Source organism: Myxocyprinus asiaticus, chromosome 6, assembly GCF_019703515.2.
Source record: "Myxocyprinus asiaticus isolate MX2 ecotype Aquarium Trade chromosome 6, UBuf_Myxa_2, whole genome shotgun sequence".
In the NCBI taxonomy this organism is placed as follows: Eukaryota; Metazoa; Chordata; class Actinopteri; order Cypriniformes; family Catostomidae; genus Myxocyprinus; species Myxocyprinus asiaticus.
In genome coordinates, this window is record NC_059349.1 from 15951304 (window position 1) to 15966093 (window position 14790).

The 14790-nt window shown below is 40.5% G+C and overlaps 2 protein-coding genes across 5 annotated transcripts in view; one reads left to right on the top strand and one right to left on the bottom strand.

The window, feature by feature from the left end:
* LOC127441899 (mitoguardin 1-like) overlaps nucleotides 1–11459 on the bottom strand; it is a 31931-nt gene extending 20472 nt beyond the window's left edge. For 2 of the 3 annotated variants that reach the window (XM_051699463.1, XM_051699461.1), the window contains exons 1-2: nucleotides 11367–11430; nucleotides 10685–10912 (exon numbers count right to left, since the gene is read on the bottom strand). In XM_051699463.1, coding sequence (XP_051555423.1) covers nucleotides 10685–10783 — 99 coding nt within the window. In that variant the 5' untranslated portion in view covers nucleotides 10784–10912; nucleotides 11367–11430. Of the gene's footprint in view, nucleotides 1–10684; nucleotides 10913–11366 lie in introns of all 3 variants that reach the window. The other variant, XM_051699462.1, reaches the window with a different exon arrangement.
* A 2221-nt stretch (nucleotides 11460–13680) lies between these two features.
* LOC127441990 (ubiquitin carboxyl-terminal hydrolase 33) overlaps nucleotides 13681–14790 on the top strand; it is a 50337-nt gene continuing 49227 nt past the window's right edge. For both annotated transcript variants that reach the window (XM_051699612.1, XM_051699613.1), the window contains exon 1: nucleotides 13681–13888. The gene's annotated coding sequence lies outside the window, so the exon portion shown is untranslated. The remainder of the gene's footprint in view (nucleotides 13889–14790) is intronic.

Sequence of the window (14790 nt, forward strand, 5' to 3'; positions counted from 1 at the left end):
AAACCAATAATAATAGTGACATTATTATTGCCTCACACAAATAAGTGCAATTACCAATAATATTGCATATAAAATTATGATTTATTATTGAAGTACAGTCATCTCTTGGAATTTCAGAAGGCAAACAAAGCCAGTGAATTCAGAACACTTGGCATATAATACCCAGCTGCACGAGTAATATGGACTAGCCTACTTTTATTGTTTGTTGTTTTTTATTGGATCTTGACAGCCCCTGGTCACTGTCTTCTATCTAAAACATCTTGTGTTTCATGGAAGAAAGTTATATAGATTTGGAACGACAAAATGGTAAGTAAATAATGACAATTTTAATTTTTTGGGTGAATTAATTTTTTTTTTGTTTTTTTTGTTATTAAACGTTTTTAATGATTCGATATAACATATATATAATATATATATAATAATAGAATATTTGGAATCACATTATATTATTTACAACCCTTCCTCCCGAACATTAACCACCCCACCACCCAACACAAACAGATACACCAGTGGTCAAATACAACTGGCAAAGACACACAAACAAAAAATAAAACAGAAGAAAATATTTAGAAATACATTTAAAAAAAGTATATGTTCAAAAACAAAAAGGCTACAACATACACATTTAAAACAACACGTTTCCCTCCACTGCCCCTCCCCGAGAGCCCTCCAAAAAGGCCAAATAGCTGCCCCACCTCCTGATGAACATATCCATGTTGCCTAGCCTTCTATATGACAACTCTTCCCAAGCTGCCACCCTGTCCATCTCCTCGCACCACCCACGAAACGAGGGGGCTCCAGCTGACTTCCATCCTCTGAGGATAACCTATCTGCCCACCATAACACTGGCCAGGATCCAATTCTTCATGTACTTATCTCCTACATCAATGACCGCCCCGTCATTCAAAATACAGAGCCTGGGGCAAAAGAAGATCAGAGTACCCAATACGTCTGCCATAATATTCTGGACCCTCAACCAGAACTGCTGTATCTTACGACACCCCCAAAAAACATGGGTGGTGTCTCCATCTTCTAAATGGCATCGCCAGCAGGTGGGTGTGTCCTTAAGGGGTCCAATAAAATCTATGTAGAATATTAAATTGCATAAGGCGCACCCTTGCATCTCTAGATGCAGACTTGACGTTTTTAAGAATCCTAGCCCACACTCCCTCCCCCAAAAACAAATTTAAATCTTCCTCCCATAATCTTTTGAGGGAATTTAAAGCTCCATCCCCCAGACTCTGAATTAGCAGGGAGTAATACACTGATGCCTCATGACCTTTTCCAAAAGCAGTAATCACCACTCCCAGAGTATTTGCCGCACTAGGGGGGTGTGTGCCACTCCCAAAAACTGAGTAGGTGGCGCAGCTGTAAATACTTACAAAATTGAGATCTGGGAATGCCAAAATGTTGAACCAAATTTTCAAAACGTCTCAATACTCCACTCTCATATAGGTCACCAAGTGTATTAACCCCCCTCACAATCCAATCTGACCAACAGAAAGGGGACTTATTAATACATAGTTTAGGGTTCTGCCATATGCTCGAGGCTACATTTAAATAAATATCCGAATTAAACACTCTGGACACTTTTGTCCATATCGAGTCTAAATGCAAAATAACGGGGTGTGACTTAACTTCTCTGATTAATTTGATCGAAAGGCTATGCAGAGGCGAGATAGGGGCAAGAGCTTCTTTTTCAAAACAAAACCAGGGAGGGGCTCTCTCAGGTGGAAGTGACCAATGAGCCAAATATCTGAGACCGAATGCATAATAGACTCGTATCCAAACAGATTGAGTGCTGTAATCTTGGGTAGGCCTAACCCACCTTTGTCACTCGGCCTATGTAACTTATTGAAATTTAACCTGGCATGCTTACCATTCCAAATGAAGGACTTCGCTATGCTATCAAATTGCTTGAAATAAAAGAGGGGGACATCTATAGGGAGAGATTGTAACAGGTAGTTGAATTTTGGAATACAATTAATTTTAATTACATTAACCTTCCCAATCATCGATAAGTGTAATGAAGCCCACCTGTCCACATCGCTCAAAAACCTTTTTATTAAGGGGTCAAAATTAACACTAACTAAATCTGACAAATTTGCTGGGAATAAAATTCCCAAATACTTAATGCCCTGTTTGGGCCACTGGAAGCCATTACTGGACAGTACGCTGTCAAAGCCAAAGCTTCGGATTTAGACCAATTGACTTTGTATCCTGAGAACTAATGATTCTGTGGAGGCAAGGCATAGATCTAGTGGGGTCGGAGACGAATAATAAAATATCATCTCAAATCAAATCAAATCACTTTTATTGTCACACAACCATATACACAAGTGCAATAGTGTGAGAAATTCTTGGGTGCAGTTCCGAGCAACATAGTAGTCGTGACAGTGATGGGACAGATACCAATTTACAATAAACATCAGATTTACAACACAATTTAAAATATAACATACACATAATTACACATAACACAATATACAAATAATAACATACAATGTACAGTATACAATACACACAATATAGAATACACATTATACAATAAAAAAGTATATATAGTATATATAAAATATACTGTAGGTTGTATTGTACTGTATTGACATTCAGGCTGTCGGTTGATAGTCAGTTGCCAGTGTGTTGTTAAGAGAGAATATAATATAATTTATGACAGTCCGGTGTCAGATTTAAAAGTAAGAGTAATAAAGTGCAGTGCTGATGTATTTTGATCGTGGGAGATCAAGAGTTCAAAAGTCTGATTGCTTGGGGGAAGAAGCTATCATGAAGTCAGCTGGTGCGGGTCCTGATGCTGCGATACCGCCTGCCTGATGGTAGAAGTGAGAACAGCCCATGGCCCGGGTGGCTGGAGTCTCTGATGATCCTCCGAGCTTTTTTCACACACCGCCTGGTATATATGTCCTGGAGGGAGGGAAGCTCACCTCCGATGATGTGCACCACCCTTTGCAGTGCTTTGCGGTTGTGGGTGGTGCTACTGCCGTAACAGGCGGAGATGCAGCCAGTCAGGATGCTCTCTATAGTACTGGTGTAGAACCGTGCGAGGATGTGGCGGTTCATTCCAAACTTCCTCAGCCGTCTCAGGAAGAAGAGACGGTGATAAGCCTTCTTCACAACAGCTTCAGTGGATGGACCATGTGAGTTCCTCTGTGATGTGGACACCCAGGAACTTGAAGCTGCTGACTCTCTCCACTGGTGCTCCATTGATGGTGATGGGACTGTGTTCTCTATCTCTTCTCCTGAAGTCCACCACAAGCTCCTTTGTCTTACTGACATTGAGGGAGAGGTTGTGCTCCTGACTCCAATGTGTCAGAGTGTGCACCTCCTCTCTGTAGGCTGTTTCATCATTGTCAGTGATAAGACCTACCACCGTCGTATCATCAGCAAACTTAATGATGGCACTGGAGCTGTGTGTTGCCACACAGTCATGTGTGTACAGGGAATACAGGAGTGGGCTGAGAACACAGCCCTGCAGGGCTCCAGTGTTGAGGGTCAGTGATGAGGAGATGTTGCTGCCCATTCTAACCACCTGGCATCTGCTTGACAGGAAGTCCAGGATCCAGCTGCACAGCGAGCTGTTTAAGCCCAGAGCCCGGAGTTTCTCATCAAGCTTGGAGGGCACTATGGTGTTAAATGCTGAGCTGTAGTCTACAAACAACATTCTCACATAAGTGTTCTTTTTTTCCAGGTGGGAGAGAGCTGTGTATATTGTAGATGCAATGGCATCATCAGTGGAGCGGTTGTTGTGGTAAGCAAACTGCAATGGGTCGATTGATGGAGGCAGCACAGAGCAGATGTAATCTCTGATCAGTCTCTCAAAGCATTTGCTGATGATGGGGGTCAGAGCAACAGGACGGCAGTCATTTAAGCAAGTGATTTTGGATTGCTTTGGAACAGGCACAGTGGTGGACATTTTAAAGCATGTGGGGACTACAGACAAAGAGAGGGAAAGGTTGAAAATGTCCGTAAAAACACCAGCCAGTTGGTTCGCGCACGCTCTGATGACGCGGCCCGGAATGCCGTCTGGACCCGCGGCTTTGCGGATATTCACCCGTCGGAAGGATCGGGTTACATCCGCTACAGAGACGGAGAGTGAACTAACCTCAGTAGCTTCGGCCACGAGAGCTCTCTCCACGAGGGCGGTGTTATTTCCCTCAAACCGAGCATAAAATGTATTTAGCTCATCCGGGAGAGAGGCAGCGGTATTCACAGCGGAGTTTTTATTCACTTTAAAGTCCGTGATGATATTAATTCCCCGCCACATGCTTCTAGAGTTGGTGGTGTTGAACTGTCCTTCAATCTTGTTCCTGACCTGGCGTTTTGCTGTTCTGATAGTTTTTCGGAGGGCATAACTGGCTTGTTTATGCTCCTCCGCATTCCCCGAATTAAAAGCGGAGGTCCGCGCATCAAGTGTCACGCGAACATCGCTATTAATCCAAGGTTTCTGGTTCGGGTAGATCCGAATTGTTCTGGTCGGAATGACGTCCTCTACGCACTTTCTGATGAAACACATTACGCTATCAGCGTAAAGCTCGATGTCGTCTTCAGAGGCAGACCGGAACATCTCCCAGTCTGCGTAATCAAAACAGTCTTGTAGTGTAGAGTCTGATTGGTCCGACCAGCACTGGATCGTTCTGAGGGTGGGTGCTTCCTGTTTCAGTTTCTGCCTGTAAGCGGGCAGAAGCAGAATGGAAGAGTGGTCCGATTTGCCAAATGGTGGGAGGGGGAGGGATTTGTAGCCGTCCCGGAAGGGAGAGTAGCAATGGTCCAAAACCCAGTCCCCTCGTGTGTTAAAACTAATGTGTTGGTGGTATTTTGGTGCGACTGATTTGAAACTGGCTTTATTAAAGTCCCCGGTCACAATGAACGTGGCCTCAGGGTGCGTGGTTTCCTGCTTGCTTATAATCCCATACAGTTCCTTGAGTGCCCGGTCTGTGTCGGCTTGTGGCGGGATGTACACAGCAGTGATAATGACTGCTGTGAATTCCCTCGGTAGCCAGAATGGTCGACACAGAAGCACGAGAAATTCCAGATCAGGAGAGCAGACAGACTTGATAGAATGTGCGTTCCTCTGATCACACCAGGATTTGTTGATCACAAAACATACACCACCACCTCTGCTTTTACCTGAGAGGTCTTTCGCTCTGTCCGCTCGGTGCACGGAGAACCCCGCAGGTTCAATGGCTGAATCTGGAATCTCAGCAGACATCCAAGTTTCCGTAAGGCAGATAATGCAGCAGTCCCTCATCTCTTGTTGGAAAGAGATCCGTGCTCTCAGCTTGCAGAGCTTGTTGTCCAAAGACTGAATATTTGCCAGTAGAAAACTGGGTAGAGGGGGTCGATTTGCACAACGTCTTACTCTGATGAGAACGCAGGCTCTGTTTCCCCATTTCCTTTTGCGTTTCCGCGGCCAGGCTGCCCAGACAAAGGGCTCCGCTGGTGTGTTTGTAAACAGCGGGTCGGCATTGAGGAATCTGAAGTCCGGTTTATGGTGTGTAATTGCAGAACCAATGTCCAAAAGTGTTTGTCTGTCGTAGACAATAAGGCAGACAACATCCAAGACAAAAAACTTAAGAATTGTAAACAAAACACTACAATGTTGTGTCGGAGCTCGCAACACAGCAGCCATACTCGGCGCCATCTTGAGTCCATCTTGAGAATTACCTGTGTAAAGCAAAAGCTTATGCGCCACACCTCCCGCAATCACCCCTGGAAAATCATCCTCTTTTCTTATCGCGGCTGCTAATGGTTCCAGGGCAAGACAGAACAATAATGGGGAAAGAGGGCAACCCTACCGAGTGCCCCTATTCAGAGTAAAATAATCTGAAATTAATGCATTTGTTTGTACCGCTGCTACAGGGTGTCTATAAAGTAACTTAATCCAACCAATAAATGTACTCCCGAACCCATACATTTCCAAAATCTTAAAAAGATAATCCCATTCTACCATATCAAACGCCTTTTCGGCGTCAAGTGAGATGGCAGCGACCGGAGACTGATCATTCGCTACTGACCACATGATATTGATGAGACGACTGATGTTATCAGAAGAGCTGCGGCGCCGAATAAACCCCACCTGATCTATATGTATATGAGATGTCATAACCTTACTTAATCGGTCAGCCAGAATTTTTGACAAAATTTTTACATCTAGTTGGATCAGGGAGATTGGACGGTAACTTTTACACTTGCTTGGATCTTTGTCCTTTTTAAGAATCAGACTGATCCGGGCTTGTGTCATGGTTGGAGGAAGCTTTCCATTCTTTAATGATTCAGTATAAACTTCTAACAAAGGTGGAGCCAGTTCTGTAGCATAGGATCTAAAAAATTCTGCGGCAAAACCATCTGGCCCCGGAGCCTTGCCAGTAGGTAGGGACTTAATTACCTCGTCAAGCTCCTCCAAGTTTATCTCAGAATCAAGAGCGTTTTTTTGCTCAGTCTTCAGTTTAGGAAGATCTAATCGTTCCACAAAGTTTCTAATATCTTCATCAGTAGACGAAGATGTTGAACTATAGAGATCAAGATAGAACTCTTTGAAAGCATTATTAATATCAATGGCTGAGGTAAATATTTCACCACCAGCAGATTTCACTGAGGGAATGGTAGAAAAAGACTCTCTCAGCTTTATATATCTAGCCAAAAGCTTCCCTGCTTTGTCCCCCAACTCAAAGTATGACTGTCTTGCCCTGAATAACCAAAACTCCACATTCTGCGACAAAATAGTATTATATCTATATTTCAATCGGGCCAATTCTCTGAGGCAATCAGGTGACATATGGCACTTCAGCTCTGCCTCTGCACTTTTAATATTTCCTTCCAACTCCACGAGTTCTCATGCTTTGGATTTTTTGATGAATGAGGCATACTGTATGATCTGACCCCTAAGAACCGTCTTAAGTGCCTCCCAAGCCACGCCCACAGAGTATACTGAGGACCAGTTGGTCTCCATATAAACACTGATTTCAGTCTTTAACATTTGTTGGAAATCAGGATTTTGCAAAAGGGATACATTAAGGCACCAACTATATGATTTCTTTTTCTCTATATGTGGCAACACCTCTAAACTCACCAGGGCGTGATCCGAGACTAAAATGTTTCCAATTGAGCAATCAACAACAGATGAAATGAGGGATTAGGATATCAACAAAAAAAAATCTATTCTAGAATAAATCTTATGGACTGATGAAAAAAAATGTATAGTCTCTACCAGATGGGTTCAAAAGTCTCCAAATATCTATAAGACCAAGATTGTTACACATCCTGTGAAGCGTCCACGTTGCTCTAGGGGGCTTGCACACTTTTGCTTCACTATGATCAAGGACTGAGTCCATCAAAAGATTAAAGTCTCCTCCCAAAATTATATCATGAGGGGTGCCAGCGGCTTGCAACATCCCTTCAAGATCTATAAAAAAGCCCTGATCATCAGCGTTAGGTGCGTAAATATTAGCCAAAATCAGACTTTGCCCCTGAATTTCAGCTAAAACAATAATGACTCTTCCTAATTTATCATTAAACTGTTTGAGAAATTTGAATTGTAGATGTTTATTAATCAATATAATGACTCCCTTGCGCTTACTTGAGCCAACACTAAAGAAAACATGTCCACCCCATATCTTCCCAAATTTTTCAGCTTCCTGCGGGGAAAGATGTGTTTCTTGAAGAAACACTATATCATATTTCTTATGTTTAAGAAAAGAAATAACCTTCCTTCTTTTTATGGGGTGCCCCAACCCATTCACATTCCATGTGGAGAGAGATAGTACACTCATACCAACATTCGACATTTTGATATAATAGAAAAAAATAGTGTGCCAAAAACAAAATTATGAAGACCCCCGAACTTCCCCCCGAACAAAACAAACAGAAAAAAGAAAAATGTGCGCATTAACCCCACGCACGAAAGCGGCAACCAGCGTCAATCCCTTTAAACTCAAAGAGTCCACGTACGCCTATGAGAGCCCCCGCGACAACTTTGCCATCGGATTGCTCAATTTTGCCTCACAAATTTGTAAGGCAAAATTACATAACATCAAATATTTTGTAAAACAAACCCCCAGCCAATAGGCAGAATAAACACAAAGAACGTGTAGACTCATTCACAGAACTGTCTCAAAGGTGTGTTCCTTCACAAAACAAATTCCAGCCGATATAAAGCCGTTCAGTTTCCTCGGTCAGACAAACGAATCTTCAGTGAGCCAGCTGATGAGTGCAGCAGATGACATAATCATTCTAATGTCCCACAAAAATACTCCATAAATCATACTCCAGCCAACAGGAGGCATAAGCACGAGGAACTGACAGATTCATCCATAACTGTCCCGAAGTAATGTTATTTACAAAACAAGCTCCAAACACTAGGTGGAACCAGCACAAAAGGAAACAAAACACGCATCCCGGTTCCTCGGATGGTTAAGAGTCGATTCACTCGGAGGCCGCATTAAAGTATATCCCTCTGATTTACACAGTCTGCCAACTTTATAAAAGACATCCTTTGTGTGGGCATGTAGATATTTTGCGGTCATCTGTTCATTGTAAAAGTGACCTTCTGTCAATGCAAAAGTTTCTTTAAGGAAAAGTGTTTATCCACAAAACAAAACAAACTCTAACCACTCAGCGGAGCCAACGCAAAAAGAAACAAAAATGGCACCCAGCTTCCTCCGAAAGCCAGAGCATGTACAGTGAGCCAATCCACTCACAAGAAAAAACACCCAATGGTTACTCACCCATTGTTTCAATAAAAGACATTGCCTGATTGGGACATGTAAATACTTTGCTGCCATCCTTGGTGTTTATTCTCAGTCTGGCCGGAAACATCAGAGCAAAAGTGATCTTCCGCTGATGTAAGAGTTTCTTGCATTCCTTAAACCGATCGCGTTTCTCTCGTCGAGTTCGCAAAGTCCGGGAACAAGAAAATATTGTAATTCTTCCAAGAAAGCTTTCCTTTGCTACTCGCCTGGTGCAACACAAGATTTTTATCGGATGATCTCAAAAATCTGGCCAGAATCGATCGGGGCCTTCCTCCCTCAGCAGATCTGTGAGCTGGGACTCGGTGAGCTCGCTCGATTTCCAGCTTGTGGCCTGTTATGTCGAGCAAACGGGAAAAGCTCGTCTAGGAATTTCACCTTATCTCTGCCCTCCTCATGCTCAGGAATTCCAATAATTCGAAAGTTATTCCTGTGGCTTCTATTCTCAAGATCTTCAAGCTTTTCAAGAACACGTTCCAAATCAACTTTGGTCGCGGGCAGATTAGCGGCTAATTCCCTCTTTGATGACTCCAAATAATCTATTCGTTTTTCAACATCTGTCACTCGTGACTAGCTAAGAGAATTTTTTTTCCATCGCCGTAATCGATCGACGTATTACAGCGAGATCCTCCAAGTCCGCAAGTACCTTCGTCAACATCACCGACATGTTGGACAGTTGACGCTGGATTCCTTCTCCCGCCGTGCCATCCAAATCGAGTCCCCAGTCCACAGGCCTGTCTGGGCTTTCATCTTGAACCCGTAAGTGTCTATTTATTTATTTTATTTTTCCCCAATTTGGAATGCCAGACACACTGTGTCTCTATGGTGCTATAAAATTCCTGTTTGTTTTGAGCGACCCACTTAGACACGCCCCAAAAACATTACTCGGCCAATGGCAGGAATTGGGGGCGGGAATTGCAGACGAGGGTTATACTCAGAAAGCTGTTTTGAAAACATTGTTATTTTGGCAATTCAGTTCGGTGGTGCTAGTGTCGCAGAAACTACATATTTCAGCTTTGATTTAATAAATTCTTACATTTTACATTTAAGGAATGTTCCAGGTTCAATACAAGTTAGGCTCAATCGACAGCATTTGGGGCATAATATTGATTACCAGAAAAAATAATTTCGACTCGTTTCTCCTTTTCTTTTAAAAAAGCAAAACTCTGTGTTACAGTGAGGCACTTACAATGGAAGTGAATGAGGCCAATTTTTGGAGGGTTTAAACCGAAATATGAAGCAAATAGTTTTATAAAAGCTTACATTAATTCTTCTGTTAAAACTTGTGTATTATTTGAACTGTAAAGTTGTTTAAATCATTGTTTTTACACTCATTTTAGGGTTTGTTGACATTACATCGTCATAGCAACAAAGTTGTAAAATTGGATATAACTTTACACAGAAAAGGTTATTTAGTGATTTTATCACATTAAAATCATGTTAACACACATATTGTTTATGTCTTGTGGCTATACTTGTGAAACAGTAACGCGTTAACTTCGACAGCACTCATTTTAACATTTACCGATTGACCCCATTCACTTCCATTGTAAGTGCCTCACTGGAACTTTTTTTTTTAAAGAAAAGGAGGGACGAGTCAAAACTAATTTTAGTAATCAACATTACGCCACAAATACTGTCAACTGAGCTTAACTTGTATTGAACCCGGAATATTCCTTTAATATATTTCTATTTTTAAATATTGAAATATTTACCAAAAAAAAAAAAATACAAATTTTTGATTTTGCTGACAAACTCTACTAAACATCCATTACAAACAAGAAAAATATTGTGTATTCTGAAAACACTAAAATTAAAATAATATTTTAAGAAGAGGTGTAGAGTGTCAAATGGAAAGAAGTCTTTAAAGACAGGATTTAAAAGCTGACACCGATATTTATATCTTCTCTTGGTCTGCTCACCTGTGGGAGAGAGTAATAGACTGACAGTGGCAGGTCCACAAAACGCAAGGCGACCACCTTCATGGAAGTGTGCGAGCTTCTGAGCACGTCCTCGGTCATGATGCCATAATCCCTCTGAGTTTGGACGAATCTCAACTAATGCCCATTCTCCACTTCACCAGTACAACCTATAGAAACACACATCACATGTGTATGACGTCTGAGTTGATTCAGTGCAATGGAGAGGCACTACACACACAAAGACACAGAAATGTATTACATTAAATTACTGTCTAACGATAGCATAATGTACTCTTCTATGAAGAACAGTCCAAAACATGCAATATTGCTGCTCAGCCATCAAACACAGGTTTGTAAACAGTGGAGAGCAAGAAAAAACAAGCTGGCATTGTGCCATTCATGGATATGTTGAACATGACCAGACTAATTAAGGTTGAAAATGGCCATGTTAACGACATGATCCAATGCGAAGTTAAAATCACTGAACGATTATAACAAGAAACAGTATGTTGAAGTACGTTTAATGAAAACTAAGCCACATTTGTGCTTTGCTGGGCTTGACTTAATGGTTAACTCGTGTTATATGATCAGTAATATCAGATCTGACAGAGATTAAATTGAACTCTATTTACAAATTGAAGACAAAACAGAAAGCGAGTACACAACTTTTTTTGATACTCACATTTAGTACTCTCTCATTGCCCTCTGTTACTCAGTGCGACATCTGCGCGTGTGAGAGAGCGAATCTAGAACACACTTCCTGTGTCACAGTCAAATATCAAAATAAAAGCTCACGATAATAGAAGTTCATCCAGACATGAAATCTCTGTTATCATTTACTCACCCTCATATTGTTCCGAACCTGTACGACTTTCTCTCTTTTGTGGAATGTTCACGCTGCTCTTTTCCAAACAATGAAAGTGAATGGGGACTGCTGGCCCAAATTTGACAACAGAGCATCATAAGAGTAACCTTGTGCTATTTGCAAGATTCTGAAGATTCTTGTGCATATTCAAACCTGACACCTCACAAGTAAACTGTAAAAATGCCCGTAGTTTTAACAGTAAATGTTTTCTTTAAAAATGCTACATTAAAAAAACGTTAGTTGGTTAACGGGTGGTTAACAGATACGGTACAAATTTAACAAGGCAATACGTGTAATTTTACGGTTGTTTATTAGATGTAAAAAGTAGGATGTTACCGTATAATTAATGGTAAAAATGTATATTATGTTTAACAAGAGAATACATGTAAACATTTGTTAAAATTACGGTGAAAATCAATAATCAGGCATTCCCAGAAGTCCTTGCGTGACCCATCAGATCTCATTATATTTTATGGGAATAGTTATATTTCTTCTTATTTTTAATTTTATGTACATTGGGGTGTTCTGCAATATACAGTATTTTATGTAATTAAGTCCAAGACTTTCTGCTGAACACAAACAAAGATTTTTAGAAGAATATTTCAGCTCTATAGGTCCTCACAATGCAAGTGAATGATGATCAGAAATTTTGAAGCTCCAAATAACACATAGGTCCACATAAAAGTAATCCATATGACTCCAGTGGTTTAATCCATATCTTCAGAAGCAATATGAAAGGTGTGGGTGAGAAACAGATCAATATTAAAGTACTTTTTTCTATCAATCTCCACTTTCACATTTTTCATTTTTTGGTTTTCACATTCTATATGCATATTGCCACCTACTGGGCATGGTGAAGAATTTATAGTCTTACAAAATATTTTAATTACCTAATTACCTAATTTTAATTAAACCTAATTACTTTGATTACAAAGTAATTTGCTACTGTAATCAAATTCCATTTTACTAAAAAGGTAGTCTAATGCATTACATTTTAAATTCTTGTAATCAGATTACAGTTATTGACTTTCAAATAATTTAATTACTTTTAAGTACATAATAGGGATATGCTTCTTTCTTTCTTTTTTTTTTCCTCCCCTTTTCTCCCCAATTTAGAATGCCCAATGTGCTCTAAGTCCTCATGGTGGCATAGTGACTGCCTCAATCTGGAGGACAAACCCCAGTTATGCTTCATTTTTAAATGTATGACCTTTTGGCTGTTTAATGGGATAGGGAAAGTAGAGAGGTGACAGAAAATGATAGGGAGAAGAGTGGGAATGGGATCGGGAAAGGACCTCACAAGTCGGGACTTGAACTCAGGTCACCCGCAATGCATCAGCACCACATGTCATGAGCGCAGCCCACTTGGCAATGGCTCTGATGGTTATGCTTATTTCTAATATACATATTAATGTAGAATACATGAATTATGGCCCAGTAACGAGTCACTGTGAAGGAGAAATGTGAGGTGCTGTGTGTATGACTTGTAACAATGAACAAGGAATAAATATAGACATTATTTTGAATTTGTTGAGCGGAAAAGTGTTTTAGAAAGTAACTTAAAATTAAAGTGATTAGTAAAGTGATTACTTTTTCAATAAAGTAATTAGTAAAGTAATCTAATTAAAATGTTAGAGAAATAGTTTGTAATTTCTAGTTGATTACTATTTTAAAGTTACTTACCCAACACTGGTCATATCATACTTTTCATGTGTTACACTTGCTATAGTTTACTTCCATGTTGTTTCTACATCAGCTAGCAATGTCAAATATAAATCAAGTCAATCACTGAAACAACAGCGCCACGTTGAGTAAGAAATAGCATGTATAATATGTGTACATGCATATGGGTTACTGATAAATCACCATTGTCACACAGAAAATCAATATGATTTAGTGTTTATTTGTATGAATTTAGCACTCTTTTCTCTTGTAAAAAACAAGGAAATAGATATCCTGTGATAGTAAACATATATGTAATAATCATTAAAATATCATTTCTGCGGTCACATAGGGGCGCCAGGGCTGGGCCTTGGGATAAATGCTCATTTGTGTGTCGTTCCGTGTGTTGACACTAGGAGGCGCCGTCGCCGCTGCTTAATTCTCCCATTCACTTTCAGCGACGCACAACCGGAAGAAGCCGTTTGAATGTGTCATTTCGTGTAGCTCCAGCCCGAAGTTACGGTGTCCAATTCCAGTCGCTTGAAAACCCGTTATCTGCAAACAGAACAATACTACAGATATGTAGCTGACAAGCTGAAATACGTCTTTTACCAGCCGTTATCGTCATCAGCGCATCAGAAGCGATAATCGATTGATCATCGTGCATTTCCCTAGAGGTGAGCTAAAAATTATATCAGCGGCTGTGTGTGATGTATGCTCAGATTATCGGACACATTCGATGGGTTCTATCTATTCGTGTTAATATGAATGTATGCATTGATTGGGTGCTGTTATATCGGTGTTGTTATGATATGAAGTGATGCAGCGGCAGAGCTGTCAGATGATGTGCGCGCTCTGACTTTAGCTTTAGCGCGCCGCATTCACACGCTATCAGTCTGCGCTTCTTACACAGCAAGACACAGATAGTGTCTGCGGGGATTCCGCTGTTCTTGTGGTTGTGATGGTAAAAAAGACTTATAAACGTAGGAAATGCTGTTGAGAAGTATGTGCGTGACAGGCAGCAGCTAGTTGCTAACTAGCCTAGCGAAGGTTCTGGCTATGCTGACGCGTTACTGGAGTGACGTCACACTCACTCACTGAACAGGCCTGACCATTACTGTATATTGCATTCAAATTTATTTCAGTAGATTACATCACCATAATTTACACTGCATTATTATACAATACCGTGCATTGTTAGAAGTTGCGTTACAATATTTTACATACTGTAGAAATGCTCTTTTTTTTAAATTATATTTTGCATTATTGCGTAATAATACATTACATGTGCTATAACGCCTACATTTCAATAGATTACAATACTACTACATATAGTTTTTTTTTATCTCATTCATATGTTGTCTGGCCATACTGAAACGTGTATCCCCTCCACACATCCATTTATCTTTAAAACACATTTATGTGTTCTGTTTTCGCACAACAGTTTAGTCAATAGCTCTTTGATTGCAGGATTTTACACATGCTTTCCTGTTACAGTACATGATATACTGTAGATTAAGTACCAAAGAGTTATTGTGTAGATATATAGCCCATCAGTTAGAAGTGCTATAGTGAACAT